General features: G+C 38.6%; 1 protein-coding gene across 1 annotated transcript in view; it reads left to right on the top strand.

Annotated features, from left to right (window-relative positions):
* The window catches only part of LOC118796980 (receptor-type tyrosine-protein phosphatase mu-like), a 269,176-nt gene that overhangs the window by 67,080 nt on the left and 184,768 nt on the right, over positions 1 to 17,328 (top strand). Inside the window, exon 3 of the mRNA XM_036556162.1 lies at positions 7,499 to 7,773. Coding sequence (XP_036412055.1) covers positions 7,499 to 7,773 — 275 coding nt within the window. The remainder of the gene's footprint in view (positions 1 to 7,498; positions 7,774 to 17,328) is intronic.

The raw sequence follows: 17,328 nt of genomic DNA, 5'->3' as shown, positions 1-17,328 counted from the left end.
GGTCTACCACAGTGTTATAAATATATCACTATGTAAATATAGCACTGAGAGGTAAATTGCACTGAACAAATTATCAGAATTAAAGCCTAATATAGCAAATATGGATCCATTAACATGTGCCTACATATGCCCTAAACTCCTCCTCATCCACATTCTGCACCCTATATATTCTCCCCTCTCCCTTCAGTTTCCCTGACAAAAACTTTGCATCCTCATCATCCGTGACTGTTCTCTCATGCTAAATGATGGGGTTGGGGGACACCCAGAACCAAGGTTCTCAGAGTTCCCCTCCTCTGTCTCAAGCTCAGTTTGGAGCGTGGTCCAAACTTACAAAGTGGAGGTTAGGGCTTAGCTGGGTTTACATAAGTGATCTTATGAACACTTTTAGAAGTTATGAACATTTCATTGGTATGAGGAAAGTAATGTGACTGCTAAACCAGCCCTAAGCTTTATCATTAAGTGGTCATAACTTTAAAGTTATTATTCAAATAAAAAAATATTCAAAAAATTCATATTCATTAAAAACCTGGTTGCCTTAAAAATTTTAGTTCATTGAACTTCTAGTAGTTAGTTAAAAGAGCAATAATATGCGTTTTACATTCTGTTAACTTATTATTTGAAGTTCACTGAACTCAAAATTTTAAGACAACCAAGTTCCTAGTTAAAACATTAAAGCATTTTTTACAGTGCACCACAAGAATTGGATATTGAAAGTGTGTATCTATAAATGCTTTCATTGTTCTATCTTTTGTTCTGTCTTTTCAGTCACGGTTGGTGCAGGCCGGCATTCAGAACACTTCAGCACAGACTTAGGGCAACTGAAGTGCAGGACCTCATCTTGCTCTGTGGTGCTGTGCTGTAATCTGAAGTGCTGCTGATATGATAATAAAGTCATTCTCCCAAACGCCTGAGACGTTGAACTGAGCGCTGTGGCCTTTATGAAACCACTTCAGCACACCTGCTGGGGCAAAGCAAGTGAAAGCTTGCTGCTTTTAATTGGGTCCTGAGAATGCACTTGTTAAAAAGAAAAGGACAGAACGAAGCAGGAGGCAAGTTAGAGAGAGAAAAAAATATTCAAAGAGAGAAAGTATGAGGCAGACAAAACCTACTTACACTAAGCCACTTTGTTCATCTTTTACTGATCTGGTAGCTATCTGGGCACGACAAAGCCAAGTGTAAATGCAACTAAGATGCATTGGACCCAAATTACTATTTGATCACTCATATGCTTCAGGCGCAGTGAGAGTTGCACTGGAGACTCAGCTGAGCCAAGTACAAATGAATCTGTTTCTTTAATCCTGCCAAATGGAACAATGTCAGTATTGTATACTTTCTTTGAGTTCTTTCATTAATGAAATTAATTGTGGATGACAGAATAAAGCCAGGTGTAAACACCCCCTGGATGCATTGTGATTGGATTACGGAGTGATCGCATCACTTAAATCACAGTTGGAGATGGACCTTGACCTCATTGGATATCTATATACAATTACATGAGTAGAAATGTGTTTTCTGAGTGAGAGAATGAACAAGAAAATGAAATGAAAGTAAAAAAAAAAACAGATGTGAAATGGAAACAATATATGTGTTGATGTGCTTTTAATGCAGGAAAAGTAAATTTGGATCTCATCTGGACCCACTGAGGACACTTTTTACCCCTTAAAAGGCCAGACCTGGCTGGAAGGCCCAAAGTTTTATTACACACTGCTATAACCTAAGAATAGCTAAACCAGTTTGCTTTGAAGTCCCTGTAGTTACTGAATAATAAGCCTTAGTATGTAATAAGCTTGGGATTTTAGGGGATTGATACAAAGTGTAATGGGAATCCAGCCAGACTCATCCAGATATAGACATCAAACACATTAATGCAAGGTGTAACCTGGCTCATTATGAGGTGGGCAGAGATGGATTTTGACCAAATTTGACACAAATGTAAATGTAATGCATTTTTGTCATATCTGTATACAGTTATGTGAATGCATCTACGGAGTGCTGACTAGCAGGAGAGAGGATACACAAGGAAACAAAAGACGGAGGAAACACATGACTGGAGTTTTCCACAAACTAAGAGCCTTCTTGCAGTCTGGGCCAATAAAAGTTTCCAAGCCAAGCATGATGGCTCCTGTCATAACATGGAAAAAGTAAACAAAAGTAAAATAGAAATGTGTTGATGTACTTTTTACACAGATCGCGCCTAGTCACACAGAAGATGCATTTTAGTTAAAAAAAAAAAGTATAAATGGAATCCAGCCATTATATATCCAGATACGATCAGAATACAAAAAATGTGTTAATGCAAAGTGTAAACACGTTCACAAAGATGCAGTTTTAACTGGAGTATAGACATGATCTGGACATTATCCAAGTTCTTCTTAACTCCTTAAAATCTCAGGCTTATTACATACTAAGGCTTATTATTCAGTAACTACAGGGACTTCAGTGCAAAAATATTGGGCCTGCTCTGACCATTTAAGGGCTTAAATATTGCTTTTCGTACGCTGAATTCTCCCCGTAAGCATTACACGACTATCATTTGTGTGGGTGACAGAATTGAGAGGTTTTATTCGTATTTTCAGGGAGTCTGACTTGTTTTTGCAGATGTGACGAGAGTAAATAAGCTCATAGACAGGTGAAGAAATACATTCTTGTGCTTGAAGTCCAGAGCTAAACCAGTCTCATTATAATTTGGTCTCAGAGTAGGAGGCTAATTATTGTAGCCAGCTATGGATGTTGGCGTAATAGTGGCGAGATGGAGAGTGCACGCCTCAGAGAGTGCGACTGTTTACAGAGGCTGGCTGTTTGTGAGTGATTGTGTGTGTATGTGTGTCTGTGTGTTTGTGGGCGTATGGTAAGATATTGTATAAATCACAAACCCAGCTGTGTCATTTGTATGTGGGTTACTTTGTGTTGCTTTTCATACGTATATTCTTCTACAAACAGAACAATAAAAACAAAAATAAACATTAAGCCACTGCACTCACTAAAATGCATTTCACAAACACAACAGTCATTCCCAACTCACTGTGTGGTCAGCGTAACGGCGTGATCAAAGGCGGGTGAGCTGTGCATGTTACTTACTCAGCTCTTTGGCATTGCCAAGTGGATCACAGATCGCCTATGAGTCAAACACCACCTGAGTGAACAAATGGAGACATGCGCGTGTGTGACGAAGCCTTCAAGTCTCTGAACAGGCTCAACTAAGAGCGTATTCAACTTTGTTTTCATAACCAGTTAGGCCTTCAAGAGCATTATCTGTATAAAACCTAAACGCATACATTGGACACACTGCATTGAGCGTTAGCAATATAGTGCTTAAAAACAGATATTGTTTATGATATATATGGAGTATTATCAATATAATGCTCAAAGGCATAATTGTATTGTATATTACAGTACATGACTAGCAAACACAGCCGCATAGCTGCACAACAGCTACACACGTAAAAATATTTTTATTAAAACACAAATAAGTGGACTTAATTGCAGGAAATATGTGTTTCAATGGTGACAGTGCCTAAGGTTAATTTTCATGCTTTTGGACACATATACAGTGGGATCTAATTGCAAATCTCAAAAGAGTGGGATCTAACTGCTCACCATGTGGCCATGAGGGACAGGCATGCAGTCTCACTTCCTGCACCAAAATGTAGTAGTAGTAACATGAAAACATGGGATTGCTTCTTTTGAACAGTTTTTTGCTATTTAAAATTAAACTCATCATAAATCTAAATCTTCTATCTTTAAAAAGAAATGAAAAACATTTTTAAAAACAATATTGGAAAAATGTACAAAAAAAAAATAAGTAGGTATTATTTTTACAAGTATAAACTTGTGGAACAGCCACCTCCCAATAAAAATACCCTATAAATGATGATTTTGTATATATTTAGCTTATTACTATCTCTATTAATGCCTTGATTTGAAATAGATCATAATGTAATCCTTGTAAAAATCTATGATCTGAATACTTTTTACGTTGTTTTTTTTTTGCTGTGAGACCACAGTTTGAACTAATTCAGTAGAGTCGGTAAACCGATGAGTGGTCCATATAGCAGAGGTGCTGACTCGAGTAATATGACTTCGACTGAAGTTATACTCAGGTCATTAATTTGGTGACTTGAGACTCGACAAAATTAAAAAAAGACCTGTGATTCGACTTTGACTTGAAGACTGTTGACTCAGACTTTCACATGGACTTGAGCCTTATGAATCGGAAAGACTCAAGACCTTAAAAGGAAGAAATGTGGAGAGGCATCTAGCTATCTACAGGACTCTCTGCAGTACGTTAGCTTTCATGTTAATGAATTCGTTTCCTGGCGTAAGCAGTACTTGCAACTTGTTTCCACCTCCTGTATGTTGAGCATTATCCATATAGGGCTCAAAAGAATAAGTAGATTATCCATCCATCCATCCATCATCTAAACCGCTTATCCTTCTGGGTCGCGGTGGGGTGCTGGAGCCTATCCCAGCTGTCATTGGGCGGAAGGCAGGATACACCCTGGACAGGTCGCCAGTCCGTCGCAAGGGGAGACAGACAAACATACACATTCACACACTCACTCACACCTAGGGGCAATTTTAGCACGTCCAATTGGCCTGACTGCATGTTTTTGGACTGTGGGAGGAAACCGGAGTACCCGGAGGAAACCCACGCAGACACGGGGAGAACATGCAAACTCCGCACAGAAACGACCCTGGTCGCCCGGCTGGGAATCGAACCCAGGCCCTTCTTGCTGTGAGGCAACAGCGCTACCCACTGCGCCACCGTGCCACCTAAGTAGATTATGTGGTGACAAATTAAGGAAACAAACATGAAATGTTAAATATGGTTTACACATTTTCATCAAACCATTCAGTGATCCCTCTTGGCCAGTGGATTGGGCACTGTCATCCTGGAAGAGACCATTTGCGCCAGGTTAGAAATCATTATAGAATAAAGATCATCAGTCAGCATAACTTGATATTGATTTGTCATGATCCGTCCCACTAAAGAGACAAGTGGACTCAAGCCATGCCAGCAAAATGCCCACCAGCATAACAGAGCCATGGCACTGTCTCACTGTAGGGGTCAAGTCATTCAGGTCTGTACCATTGTCTCATGCACTTGCCCACTTGTGGAAAATGCAGTGAAGGATGACTCATCATTTCTTGCCACATCTCTGTAGACCAGTTTCTGTTTTTACACCACTGAACTCCTAAATGTAGATTCGTCTTTGGAATTAGGGGTTTGTTAATTTACCCTCTGTATGTAGATGTGGACAGACTGTTCTGGCTAACACAATCTGTTCACACCTTGCATTGATATTCTCAGTCACATGAGGACCATTTACTCTTCAGTTTTTTGCTTACATATTGCATTAATGTACCAACATCATGGTCAATGAATGTTCGGGCGCAGTTTCCATCCCTACTTTCCCTACTTAGGTCTTTCCCCAGATGCCGCTTTAGCGTTATGTTTCTTTTCCTCCTTGTTTTATAGTTTCCCTTTTATTCCTCATTCGTCTGTATATAGAATATTGAACATTATCAGCAGCTTAAAGGTGTATATAGTATAGTGAGGATTATCAGTAAGAAGTTCACACACAGCTGAAGGCAATTCATGTTTTAGTGTTATAGTTTTATTCCTATCCTACAATCCTCTTCCTCACAGTCATCCTCCTCCTCTCTCCATCTGCTGCTGTGTGAGTGATGTGAGTGATGAGTTGTTTGTCGTGTGTGGTTGGGGACAGATGGAGTCAGAGAGCCTTAAAGCACATTCCATTGTGTTACATTTTGAATTGCTACTGATAACACCAGTTATTGTGGCTATGTAAGTACATTATATGGATGTATATCTTTTGAGTTTAAGGCTAAGAAAGATGATTTCTAAATGTGTACATCCTGTTATTTCTTTCTCTGTTTCTAGCCTCTCTCTCAGGTGGTTGTCTACATGTAGCTTAGCGTAACACGTTAATGTCACCCCTGCATCTGTTCTGCTTTGCTCTGTTCTGCTGCTGTCAGAGTGATTACTCTCTGAGCTTTGAAGTCAAAGAGTACAACTTTCCTACATATCACTAAGGTTCAGTTAGAGAGAACTAGAGACAGCGAGAGAGAGAGTGCACAAGGCAGAGTAAGAGTAAATAGGATTCCAGTAGGTTTGATGGCTGATAGGCTACGATCTGCCCTTTTCACTGGAAGTATTGTCAATATAATCTCTTCCACCCGTGTGTTGTTGGCTGGTGATGAGAGAATCGTATTAACCTTTACACCATCTGATTATTATTGAGGAACTCGTATCAGATTGTGCTGGCCTTGTGCCACCGATACCTCTGCCGCATGTGTATTCATGTGTGAATGTGTTCTTTCTTATGATTAAAATCACTGAATGTAAACCTGCCCTATCAATTCTCATTGTTTTGTGTAGTAAACGAATCAGGTAACAGCCTGCAAGGTCACAGGTGAATGTCAATGCTAATACACAGAGTAGATTAACAAATTGTGTGTGCTTTGCGACTGATCGGAAGTGTTTTTTTTGTGTGTGTGTGTGAGAGAGAGACTTTCCAATGCAGCTTGTCTCAAAGTAATTTACAGTAGCAGTTGTGGCAGTGGAGAGCCATTGTATATGCTGATCTGGCTCCAGTTAAGTTTTGTAATGAGATCAGATATATATTAATTAGTGTTGCTAATTAAGATGAATTAAGTAGCTCCCTTAATGAAGTGGCTCCGCTTTAATCAATTACTGTCGGAAAAAGGCTTTTACCATGTTGATAAACACATTAATGTATGCCGTATGTCTCACAAACATTATATTTTATTACAAAGAGAACGGTCAAAACCTCTCTGTCTCAGAGAGCTAATTGCCACTCCAGAGGAGGCTGTCACTCCCTCCTAGAGCTGAATGCCTCTGGAGCTCTGCCCCAACCTACTTTATCTTTTCTGTGCTTTACTGAAAACATAACCAGCATCTCATTTTAAAGTATTAGTTCAAATGTACACAATTTTACCCTCACCCAAAATGTATGATCAGTCAAGACAGTAAGTAATCTTAAGTAATCTTAAATAGTCTTTCTTATGTGATTTCTGTCTGTATGACATGCTTAGACCTAAAAATTAGGTAAGGACTAAATAAGCCTTAAAGATGGCTGCTATTAGTGTTTTACCTACACTTTCAGAAAAAAAGGTGCTAAACTGTCACTGGGGTTGTACCCCTACTGTCACAACGAAAAAAGTACCTGCACAGAACCTTTTTTTCTGACAGTGTAATGCATTTTTGTTCATTTTTATAGATAACAGTATATCACACAGTGCAACACACCACATAAGCAAGTCTATTTGAGGTTATTTAAGAACACATGGTTTGAGGCAAGTGTGTAATGATTTAGGATGATGTTGCTAATAGATGTACATACGCTTCCATAAGTTAGTCTTGTAGCTGAGGCTTAAAACTAAAAAAGAAAACTTTGAACACCAAACATGTCTCATGTTCTCATGTTCATGAGTTCTCCTCTTCCTCTGGTAGGTTCTGCCTTCATGATGGTGAACACGTCAGGCCGTTTCGCTGGACAGAAAGCTCTGCTCCTGAGCCCTCAGCTCAAAGAAAATGACACACACTGTGTCATCTTCCAATATTTTGTGTCAGGAAGGGAGGGTGGCAGCCCTGGGTACCTCAACATCTACATAAAGGAGAATAACAGTCCCATGGGCCTGCCTGTGTGGAACACCTCAGGACCTGTCAGTCGGAGCTGGACCCATGTAGAACTTGCCATCAGCACCTACTGGCCCAACTTCTACCAGGTAAGGATTGGATCAGTGAGGGTGATCATGGGTAATATAATGCTGGCTGATACTTATTCCAGTTTTAGACATAGATTGATCACTATGAAGGTTGAATGGTTGTGCTCATTGTATTGGATTCATGTACAAATTCATCTTTAATACAAGCTCCATACCTAAAAAGTTGCACATGAACCTTCGAAACAATCCTGATTTATTATTAACTTTTAACCTTCTGTCATGGCAGAGTAAAGGGTTGCTTTAGTGGTGGATAATTCATATTTTTCTAAATGCAGCAACCATTTAGTAGTCATTGATTAGGCCATAGGTATTTGCTTTCATCTGTAACTGTAAGTTGGATTATATACATGTTTTTATATTGGGGGATGATACCAAAGTAGATCATGCTGGCTAACTAACAAGCTAACTGTGTTTCTGACTATAAAATCTTCAACACAAAGACTTTAAATGCAAGTGGTACTTTAATGTGCTAAGTACTTTAACCCTTTAAACCTGTCTGTTTCAACCTTTCTCCTTTCAAAAACGATTTCTCAATGCTGTTGATGTATTTATTTGACAGGTAAAGTGCATGATCTGACGGTCAAAATATGTAGATTTTTATTCTGTTTGTCTCATAAGCTACATTTTTGAACAAGAAAACACACATCAGTCACATTTTATGGTTACTCTGCTTAAACAAATCAATAATACATGTTTACCAATCTGAATTGCGACTGCGCTCTGAGTGAAAAAATCACAGTGCATGCGACAATAAAGGAAGCCTTATGCATCTTTTATGGTGATAGAAACACTGTAGCACACAGAAAGTGCAGATTCTTCCTGCTGATACCTTTAAATATGAGCAACATGGACATGCACATGCTGTAGCCCCTCTGGCAGCAGATTTAAACAAGTTAAGGGGACCACTGGCAAAATCTCAAAATGGATTACTGACTAGATGCTTGGTCCATTAGGGTTCTTACTGATCCAATATTTGTGTTTTCATAGATAAAACTGCTAAAAATGTAGGTAAGTTATGCTAGACTGCTAATTAATGCTACAGCAAAATAATTACAAATTTCTGTTAAACTTAAGAATAACTAGTTTACATTGTAGCCCAAGTAGATACTTAATAATAAGTCTAATAAGCTTTAGGATGTAGTAAGTCTGGGATTTTAAAGGGGTTAAGCCAGAAGTAGCACAGCACGGCTGGTAAAGCAGAACGTTTCCACAGTGCTTTCATTTTCACACCAGCCAAGATTTGTGAGTGAAAATGTCATGGGAGTGTATTTTGTACTTGAAATAAATAGACTTAGAATGTAACAGCTGCACATTCACATTTTAAATGGCGAAAACTGTTGAGACACTTAAAACAGCTGAAATTCTGGGGATGCAGATTTTATTGCGGAAGTTTCCCTTTAAAATAGTTCCGCATTCACTGCTTGTTAACTGAAAACACTCCTCAGTGCTGCAAGTTGAGGATAATGTCCGTTTATGGCACCTCTACTACAGTGATTTAAATAAAGTGCAAACATTTAATTGATTATTTCCCGTGATCTACTATTAAAACAGATTATTTGAGATGGATCAGGAAATCCGTATTTATAACTTAAGCATCACATTTTCTAAAGTGCATGTAGTTGTAATGTGAGCTTAATATGTATGCAATGGAGTATGGTTTCATAATCAAATACATGTAGCTCTCTACATACCCTCTAGCTCTCCTTCCCTGTTTTCACCTGTCTCACCTCTCCCCTCTCGCTCTCTCTTACTCTGTATCTCTCTCCACACCCCTGTCACATTTATTCTCCCATTTTCCCCCCTTTCATTCATTCTTGTTCCCTCTCTCGTTCACTCTCTCCCTCTCTCTCTCTCTCTCTCTATCTATTTCTCTCTCTCACACACACAAAATAATGAACCTTACCCTTCCTGCTGTATTAGAAAAAAAAAATCATTTTCTCCCTGTCCGGTGGTTCATTTTCACGTGTGGCGGGACTGCGCTGGGGTCCAGAGAAAGGAGGCTGATTTCACACATGCCTGGTTATTAGTCGTCCTCTCTCCAGGGTGCACGAGGGGGTCCGGTGTTAATTGGCAGAGCGAGACCTCCTCACCTCACGAAGGGAAGTGCTGCCTTGCCGAATTAGCCCATTAGAACCGGCATTGCTAGAGCAGACAGATGGGTTCCGATGAGACATGGCTGGTACACTCATAACACATGAGTCTCATTAGCAACACATGCTCATTCATTGATAATAATAACTGTATTATGATTTTATTACACTTCAAGTTGGGGCATTACGAAATGCATATTAATATTCTTTTAATTTATACAGGGATTGTGAGACTATACCCACTATGAATGGAATACAGTTTGGTTTTATGTGAGAGAAAATGATTTGAAGATCACATATGCTGACAAATTAGAATTGTTGTCTTTGTTCTATTATACTCTGTATTAGGGGTGGGAATCTTTAGGCACCTCACGATTCGATTCGATTACAATTCAAGGACTGCGATGCAATTATGAAACGCTTATCGATGCATCTTTTTTTTTCTATACATGATTTCTATTTTCTTACTGTCTGAGGACTTGGAACTTTTAAAGCAAATTATTTGTAATGATTTTTTTATTTGTAATGGTTTTGGTCTCGTTGTAGAGAGTTGGGGGGTTCCGCTGTGTCATTAAAATATCTTCGAGACGGGACGTGCGCAACATAACGCGAAAGCCCTGTTTCTCAATGACTGAGAATTGGCGTGCAGACTGCAGGTCACCTAGCAACAAGGTTTCGCCTGGCTAGTTGCGAACGAAAAGGAAAAGAGAAAGACAGACGAACATTTGGAGACGAATAGACTTATTCGCATTTATAAGCAGCGCAGCTGGTTTCCTGATATGTTAAATCTGCAACGAGAGACTGTCAAACACTAAGAAGTTGCGAAGATGAAGTCGCTTCTCTTTTTAATTTTCCCGGTCCACCTTAAACGGTGCTGCATTTACATTTGGCGCCTGTCAGAATTTAAGGTGGAACGGGAAAGTACAGCAAGAAGATGGAGAATGAGAAGCGACTTCAGCCTCATAAAACAGCCGAAAGCTGAAAGACATTTTACAAGAAACTATTCAACTTCTGAGGAAAAGTTTTCTGGCGGAGATGGAAGAAAAGTGGCTATAGCTAAAGCTTAAAGCAGAGTAGAGTAAGTCTGCGTTTTCTTTTATATTGTTTAGTCTATACTAGGACATTATCACATACTGAGACAAACTGGACATTAAATGTTGTGGCTCCCAAGGTGGTTTGATTTTTGTTGAAAGGACAAAATGCATAAATCAAAGAACAAACTCTTTCATTCAAAACAAAAATTGAGGAAAATTAAGATTTGAATGAGATGGGCACTTTAATAATAATTTCACCAGGTGCTGCAGACAACTTTAGACAAAAACATAACAGCACAGTGAATATTGACATTACTTTTTTACTTCTGTATCCAAAATGTATAGTATTATGGTGCAAAAACCACACTGCGTATCGTATTGTGAAATGTGTGTATTGTTACAGCCCTATTATAAAGCCTGCGTGGGCAGAATACAGTAACACAGCAGAGGGCTCTGACTTGAAGAAGCTTATTCTGTTAATAATTCTATATCATGCCACTGGTATGACTTCAGTTCTCATTGTGTATGGTATGTGCAGCTAATAAATTATTTAAGTGTTTCTAATGCTATTAATACTTCATGTGAGCTTTATATATCTGCAGATGACTTTGGAAATATTAAAACAATTTTTCCTAGTCCACCAGCAGTTCAGGGAGATAAAATAGTCAACACAAAGAGTCAGTTATGTTGCAGATATTATGTTTTGATTCAGTTTTGAGTGTTGATAATGTTTTGAGCTCTTATTGAGGATGATAATATAAAGCAGGGCCCTGGAGCTGTACTCAGTTGTCTTCTCATGATAACCCGACTATTCTTCATTACACAAAAAAGGATCAGCAGATATAATTTTGTCCACATAATAACAAGGGTAATCTTGAGGTTAAGCTACAGCTCTGTCGCAATCTGGGCTCCAAACCGATTCGAGGAACAGAATTTTGTATAATTGTAAACCCTCTTAATTGTTCTAGAACAGAAACATTCATTTGAAGTCTGTCTTACCAGCTAAGGTTCATTTTTTGTTCTGTGTATCCCAGAACCTAACAAGAACCTGAACTGTATTATTATTTGTATATATTTCTTATCTCCACACTCCTAAATGCCTTTGGATAATTTTAACCAGCTAGGCTTTGTAGTCAAGTTCTTAAAAAAACAAATGTACTCAACTTTGCAAACATACAATAGATGGCCAAAGGTATGTGGAAACCTGACAATCAGACCTATATGTGCTTGTTAGACATCCCATTCCAAAACCATGAGCATTATGGCCCTCAGTCATGCTGGAACAGGAAAAGATCTTCCCTAAACTGTTGCCATAAAGTTGTGTATAATTGTCTGAAATGTCTTTGTAGGCACTTAGCATTTCAGTAGGTAGCGTTTTCCTGGGATCTAACAATCCCAGATTCATCCGTTAGACTGCCAGATAATAAAGTGTGGTTCATCACTCCAGAGAACAGTTTTCCATCTCGCCGGAGTCCAATGACAGCGTGCTTTACACCACTCTAGCTGATGCTTAGCATTGCACATAGTGATCTTTCATGAAGCTTCCAACACACAGTTCTTGTGCTGATTTTGTTTCCAAAGGCAGTTTGGAACTCTGTAATGAGTGATGTAACTGAGTGTAGGCGATTTTTAGTTCACCATGGCAGATAAAGCAGGGCATTAATTTCACAAACTGACTTGGGGCAGAGGTGGCATTCTGTGGCAGTGTCATGTTTAAAGCCACTGTCTATAGATATATTGCATGGCTATGTGCTTGATTTTGTGCCAATTTTAGTTTTGCTCTAGTAACAAGTGTTGGTGTTGGCACGCAAGAACAGAAACATTAAGATGTCTGTTCTGCTCAGATTGAACTGATTTATTTTTTATTCTGTTTCTAAACCCTGGTCAGAACAGAGAGGGAATTGAAGCCCACTCTTTGGCATGCCTGGGTGTGTTTCAGCACAGCACTTAGACTTAAATGTCTGGCATCCTATACATCTGAAATCAAGGAGTAGAATGTCAGGGATCCTGCTGTCTTCTAAATGTTGCTAGGGTTTGTATTTACCGCTCAAATCCCTTAGAGCCCACCTCTTTTTTTGCTTTTTCTCCTTCTCAAAAAGTAGATGGTATCTAGTCAGCCCAATTAGGGAACAGTTTTGCAAATAGAAAATTCTCTTGATTAGGGAGCCTGAACAGTGTTTAGAAAGGTTTGAAATGTTTTGGAAATGTAACTGAAGTTATTTCGTGTTAGCAGGCAAGCTCATGAAAACCTGACTGTCCTCTCAGTGTTTTGAAAGATTTCACCTGCAAAACCACAACCAATGATTTCTGCTTTGCGAACGTAGACAAGAATAAAGACAGTGCACCACAGATTCGTGTCTAATTAGCAAAGTCGAGATAATTATAGGTAGCTTTAATTGCACAGTATCCTAAGTGATTGTCGGAATGAAACCACCTGGTGCTTTGGACATTATTTTGTAATTATGGGGTTGATTTGGTGTTTTTCTCCCTCGAAGATACAATCTCTCCTCCGTTCTAATTAAACTGCAGTCAGGTTGCATAGCAAAACTTTTAATTGTTTATGCCATGCATTTGGAATATCATGTCACTCTGTAATTTTGAAGCACAAGCTTCTGAATCTGCATATTTTTCTGTAATTTTTCTTTTTGCCCGTTATCTATTTTTCATTATGTGTTTAATCAACAACAACAACTGGTAGTGCACCTTAGAATCCCAGCACCACAAAACCTGAAACACTTATTTCCCTTATCTAAGAGAACAGCGATGGAACGACTCGTTGCTTAGCACAAGTCAACATCTTACACCAGTTAAAAGCATACAAACGCCTTGGTGCTCTCTTTTGTCTCCTTGATGCTAATTACAGTATGCACATAATATCATTAGCAATATGAGGGCCACATTTACTGCTGACTGCTGCTTGTTTTGAACAAACAAAAGATTCTGCGGGGGTGGACTGTTATACTGTGTGGCTGAAGTAATGTAGAAGTGGCTGCCTCTTAATTTTCTATGAACCGTGCCATAATGACAGCGGCGAGTGCTGACCCAAAGCCAGCGGCGCTCAATTTTTCATAAAAGCAAGAAGGTATGATAATTATGGTGCTATCTGATGGGCGTTTCTGACCCCACTGATGGCGATGGCATTGTGTAATGATACTCAGATAATACCGAGAAAAAGTGAGAAAAGCTAAAAAGAAATAAATGCTTCCATGTAGTTTGTAAGAGTTGAAAGAAGAAACTGAGGTCAAGAATAGATGTGTTTTTCTTTCTTTTTCCAACAGTATTCTTTTATACTGTAACGTATTATAAAGAACTTTTGCTGTGTAAAGCATACACTCATACTGTATTTTGCTATTCTGACATTAAAATAAGAATTCAGAGGTGACCATCATGAACTTCATTTCTCTGCAATTTTAGCACTTTCATGGTTAAAACTTTTTTTTTGGTGGTACAAGGAATACTCTAGCATTTTTTGTATGCTAAACTTTATGTAGTGCATCAGGAGCACATGGTTATTTTCCACAGCCAGTAATTTTGACTATACTATATAGAATTTTTCTCTGTACAACCAAAACAATTAATAATAGAAGTCATTGGGCAGTTGCTGAATTGTGAGACATTCCATGAAAGGTAAAGTTAAGCTGTAAATTTATATAAAATGTTCTTTTATAGATGGCAGTCATTTTCTAGAGGGAAGCATTTGTGAAAATATGTCAGTAACGTAGTGGTAAACATCCAGCTTACATTTTTACACAGAAGTACTTCACAAGTTTCTGTCTGACTGCACATTGATACTAGAAGAACTTAATGAAAGTGAAAGTAACTGGAACTTCCTTTTTACTACACTCCGCCAGTATTCGGAAATTTAATAAACCTGCAAAAAACAACTAGGTAAGACAGTCTCTCTATCTAAAACCTGTTAGAGTGTAGCAACTGAAGTTCTGAAATCGTTGATTTTGATGTTGATGAAAACTTGTCAAATAAATTTTGCAGCAATGGCGATAAATAATGTGAACCTAAGACTGTTTATTAGGAGAAATGACATAACACGGTTTGCACACCAGTAAAAGCTTTGAAAAAATGGAAACCGAAACTGGGGAGCGGCGGTGCTCTGATAAACAGCACTGGGTGTTGACACACTGTTTTTTACACCGAAAACAGTACCTGTCTAGCCAACTGACTTATGTGTTTACATTTCAGCTGTGCGTGTATTGTCAGTTGCTAACAAATTGATTATTGACCTCAGACAAATAGTTTAGGATTTCCTAACTTGAAATAAGGTACTGTAAGATGAGATGTAATTCGTAACTTAAGATAAGACTTCTATAATGTAATTTGTGAAAAATCTTATCTTCACCTATCAGATCTTAATTTAGGACTAAAGATAGGAAGTTTATGTAATACGAAAAATATCACTCCTTTAAAATGCAGCATAATTTATACATCTGAAGTCATATTACGGAAACATCCTGTCCTGTCTCATAAGCCGTTAACAAGCTATGGGTCCGCCGGCGGGCCCAAAGTTTTATCACACACTTCTATAACCTAAAAACATCTCAGCCAGCTTGCATTAAAGTCCCTGTAGTTACTGAATATTAAGTAGTATAATGTATGAAAAAACCTGGAATTATAAGGTGTTAACTTATCTCAAGCAGCTGTGATGTGCACAGCTGAGACATAAACATGCAATCAAAATAGCAAATGTAAGTTAGTTAGCTAGAGACCTACCAATGTAAAACTGTCTAAAAAAACTAAAAATATTAAAAACTAAAGCAAAAAACTAGTTTGTAAGGGCACCCCCTGCTGTTTAATGGGGTGTCACCGCTCTGCAGTTTCAGTTTCAGGAGTGCTACTGGATAATAATAACTTAGCTAAAGTTAGTGGAAATCAGTGTTTTAATGGTTCTGCTAAATGAAACCTCCTCTGTGCAATAGAAGCAGTTAGTCTCTTCAGTAGTTTTAGAATGGCTGGTGCAAAAAGGCTAGTATGAGTAAATCATTGTTTGCAACCAAGGCGGTCAGGTACCACTTCGTTTTTGTCTGACATTGATGTAGAACACACTGATTCCCAATCCTGGTCCTGGAGATCTACCTGCCTGCAGAGTTCAGCTCTGGCTCTTATGTAAGACACCTCATCCAATTAATAGATGCGTTCAGAGGCATCTGAAAATTAGACACAGTGGTTTTGGATCTGAACCCTCCAGGATGGTGAATTTCCAGGACTAGGATTGGCCCCCTCTGTTCTACAGCAATTACCTGTTTCCCTATATGATTTCACTATAATGTGTCATTTTCATTTTCATTTCAAGTTAAAGGTTCCAAGGCTCGAGACCTTGTACAGGGGGTTGGTTTCTGAACTTGTCCCATTTTTACCGCTTACGCCTCATGTTTAAATTTTACACTGTCTGCTGCCGAACACAGTGTGTGTAAAACACACTGAATAATATATGTGTATAATGTGAATAATATATCCAAATATATCATATAGATATTGTGAGTAATTATGGAGCTTTTAGAATTTGAAGGCATTTATTAGGCCCTTGAGTAGAAACTGTGGCCCTGTCATGGACCCACCTAAAAAATCCTAGAACCACCAGTGAATGAGAGAGAACAGGGGAAAGTCTGTTTGCAGTTTCTGAGATTTTTGAACTGCAGAGTCTCTTGCAAGCGAGACCATGCAATATGAGGAAATGTACCGTGATTATGCTAGTTAAAGTGAACTTTTTATACTGCCTGTCACAGTTGCTGAAAACTGATAGCGTTTTCTGTTTTCAGCAGAATGGCAGTAGAAATGGGTTAAAACAGATTTTTTTAGGGCACTGTTGTGGTTATCCTAAAGTTAGGACAGTATTAAGGAAATTTGGTCTAGTTAGGATGCTTCTGAATTGTGATCCTCATGGTGGGCTTATATTTAGGAAGAGGTGGGGTGGCAGGCTGGTATTCTGTGGGATACTGTGGTTGATGACAAGAGGAATGGCTGGGTTAGTCTATGGGGAGCACCACACCCAGAGAGGGAGGCAAGCCAGACATTCCATTTCACCCAACTGTGGCTTTCCGTCCTGGACCTTCTTTTTACAGAAGTGTATACCCTCATAGTTTTTTTTTAAGTTCCTCTTTTTGTGTGTTATTATATTAGCATGTTCTCTGAGTTGTGATGAGGCAGTGTAACCCTTGTTTTAGCATTTAAAAAGGTCACCAACAACAAAACCATGGGATAATTTGACAGTGTTTTTCATTCATTGAAATACGCAAAGAAATTCCATTGAATCTGTGGATTTTAAACTTTCAGTTGGTGCTACATTTGTGTTTGTAAGTCGAGCCGTAGACATTTTATTTGTTAATTTCCTTGTTATTGAAACTAAACGAGTCATCATGAGCCTGTCCGCACAGACAAGGGTAAATTTAATTCATAACGTACCTATGTGATTATGTAAT

Source organism: Colossoma macropomum, unplaced genomic scaffold (assembly GCF_904425465.1).
Source record: "Colossoma macropomum unplaced genomic scaffold, Colossoma_macropomum, whole genome shotgun sequence".
NCBI lineage: Eukaryota > Metazoa > Chordata > Actinopteri > Characiformes > Serrasalmidae > Colossoma > Colossoma macropomum.
This window is presented reverse-complemented; position numbering and strand designations above follow the sequence as displayed.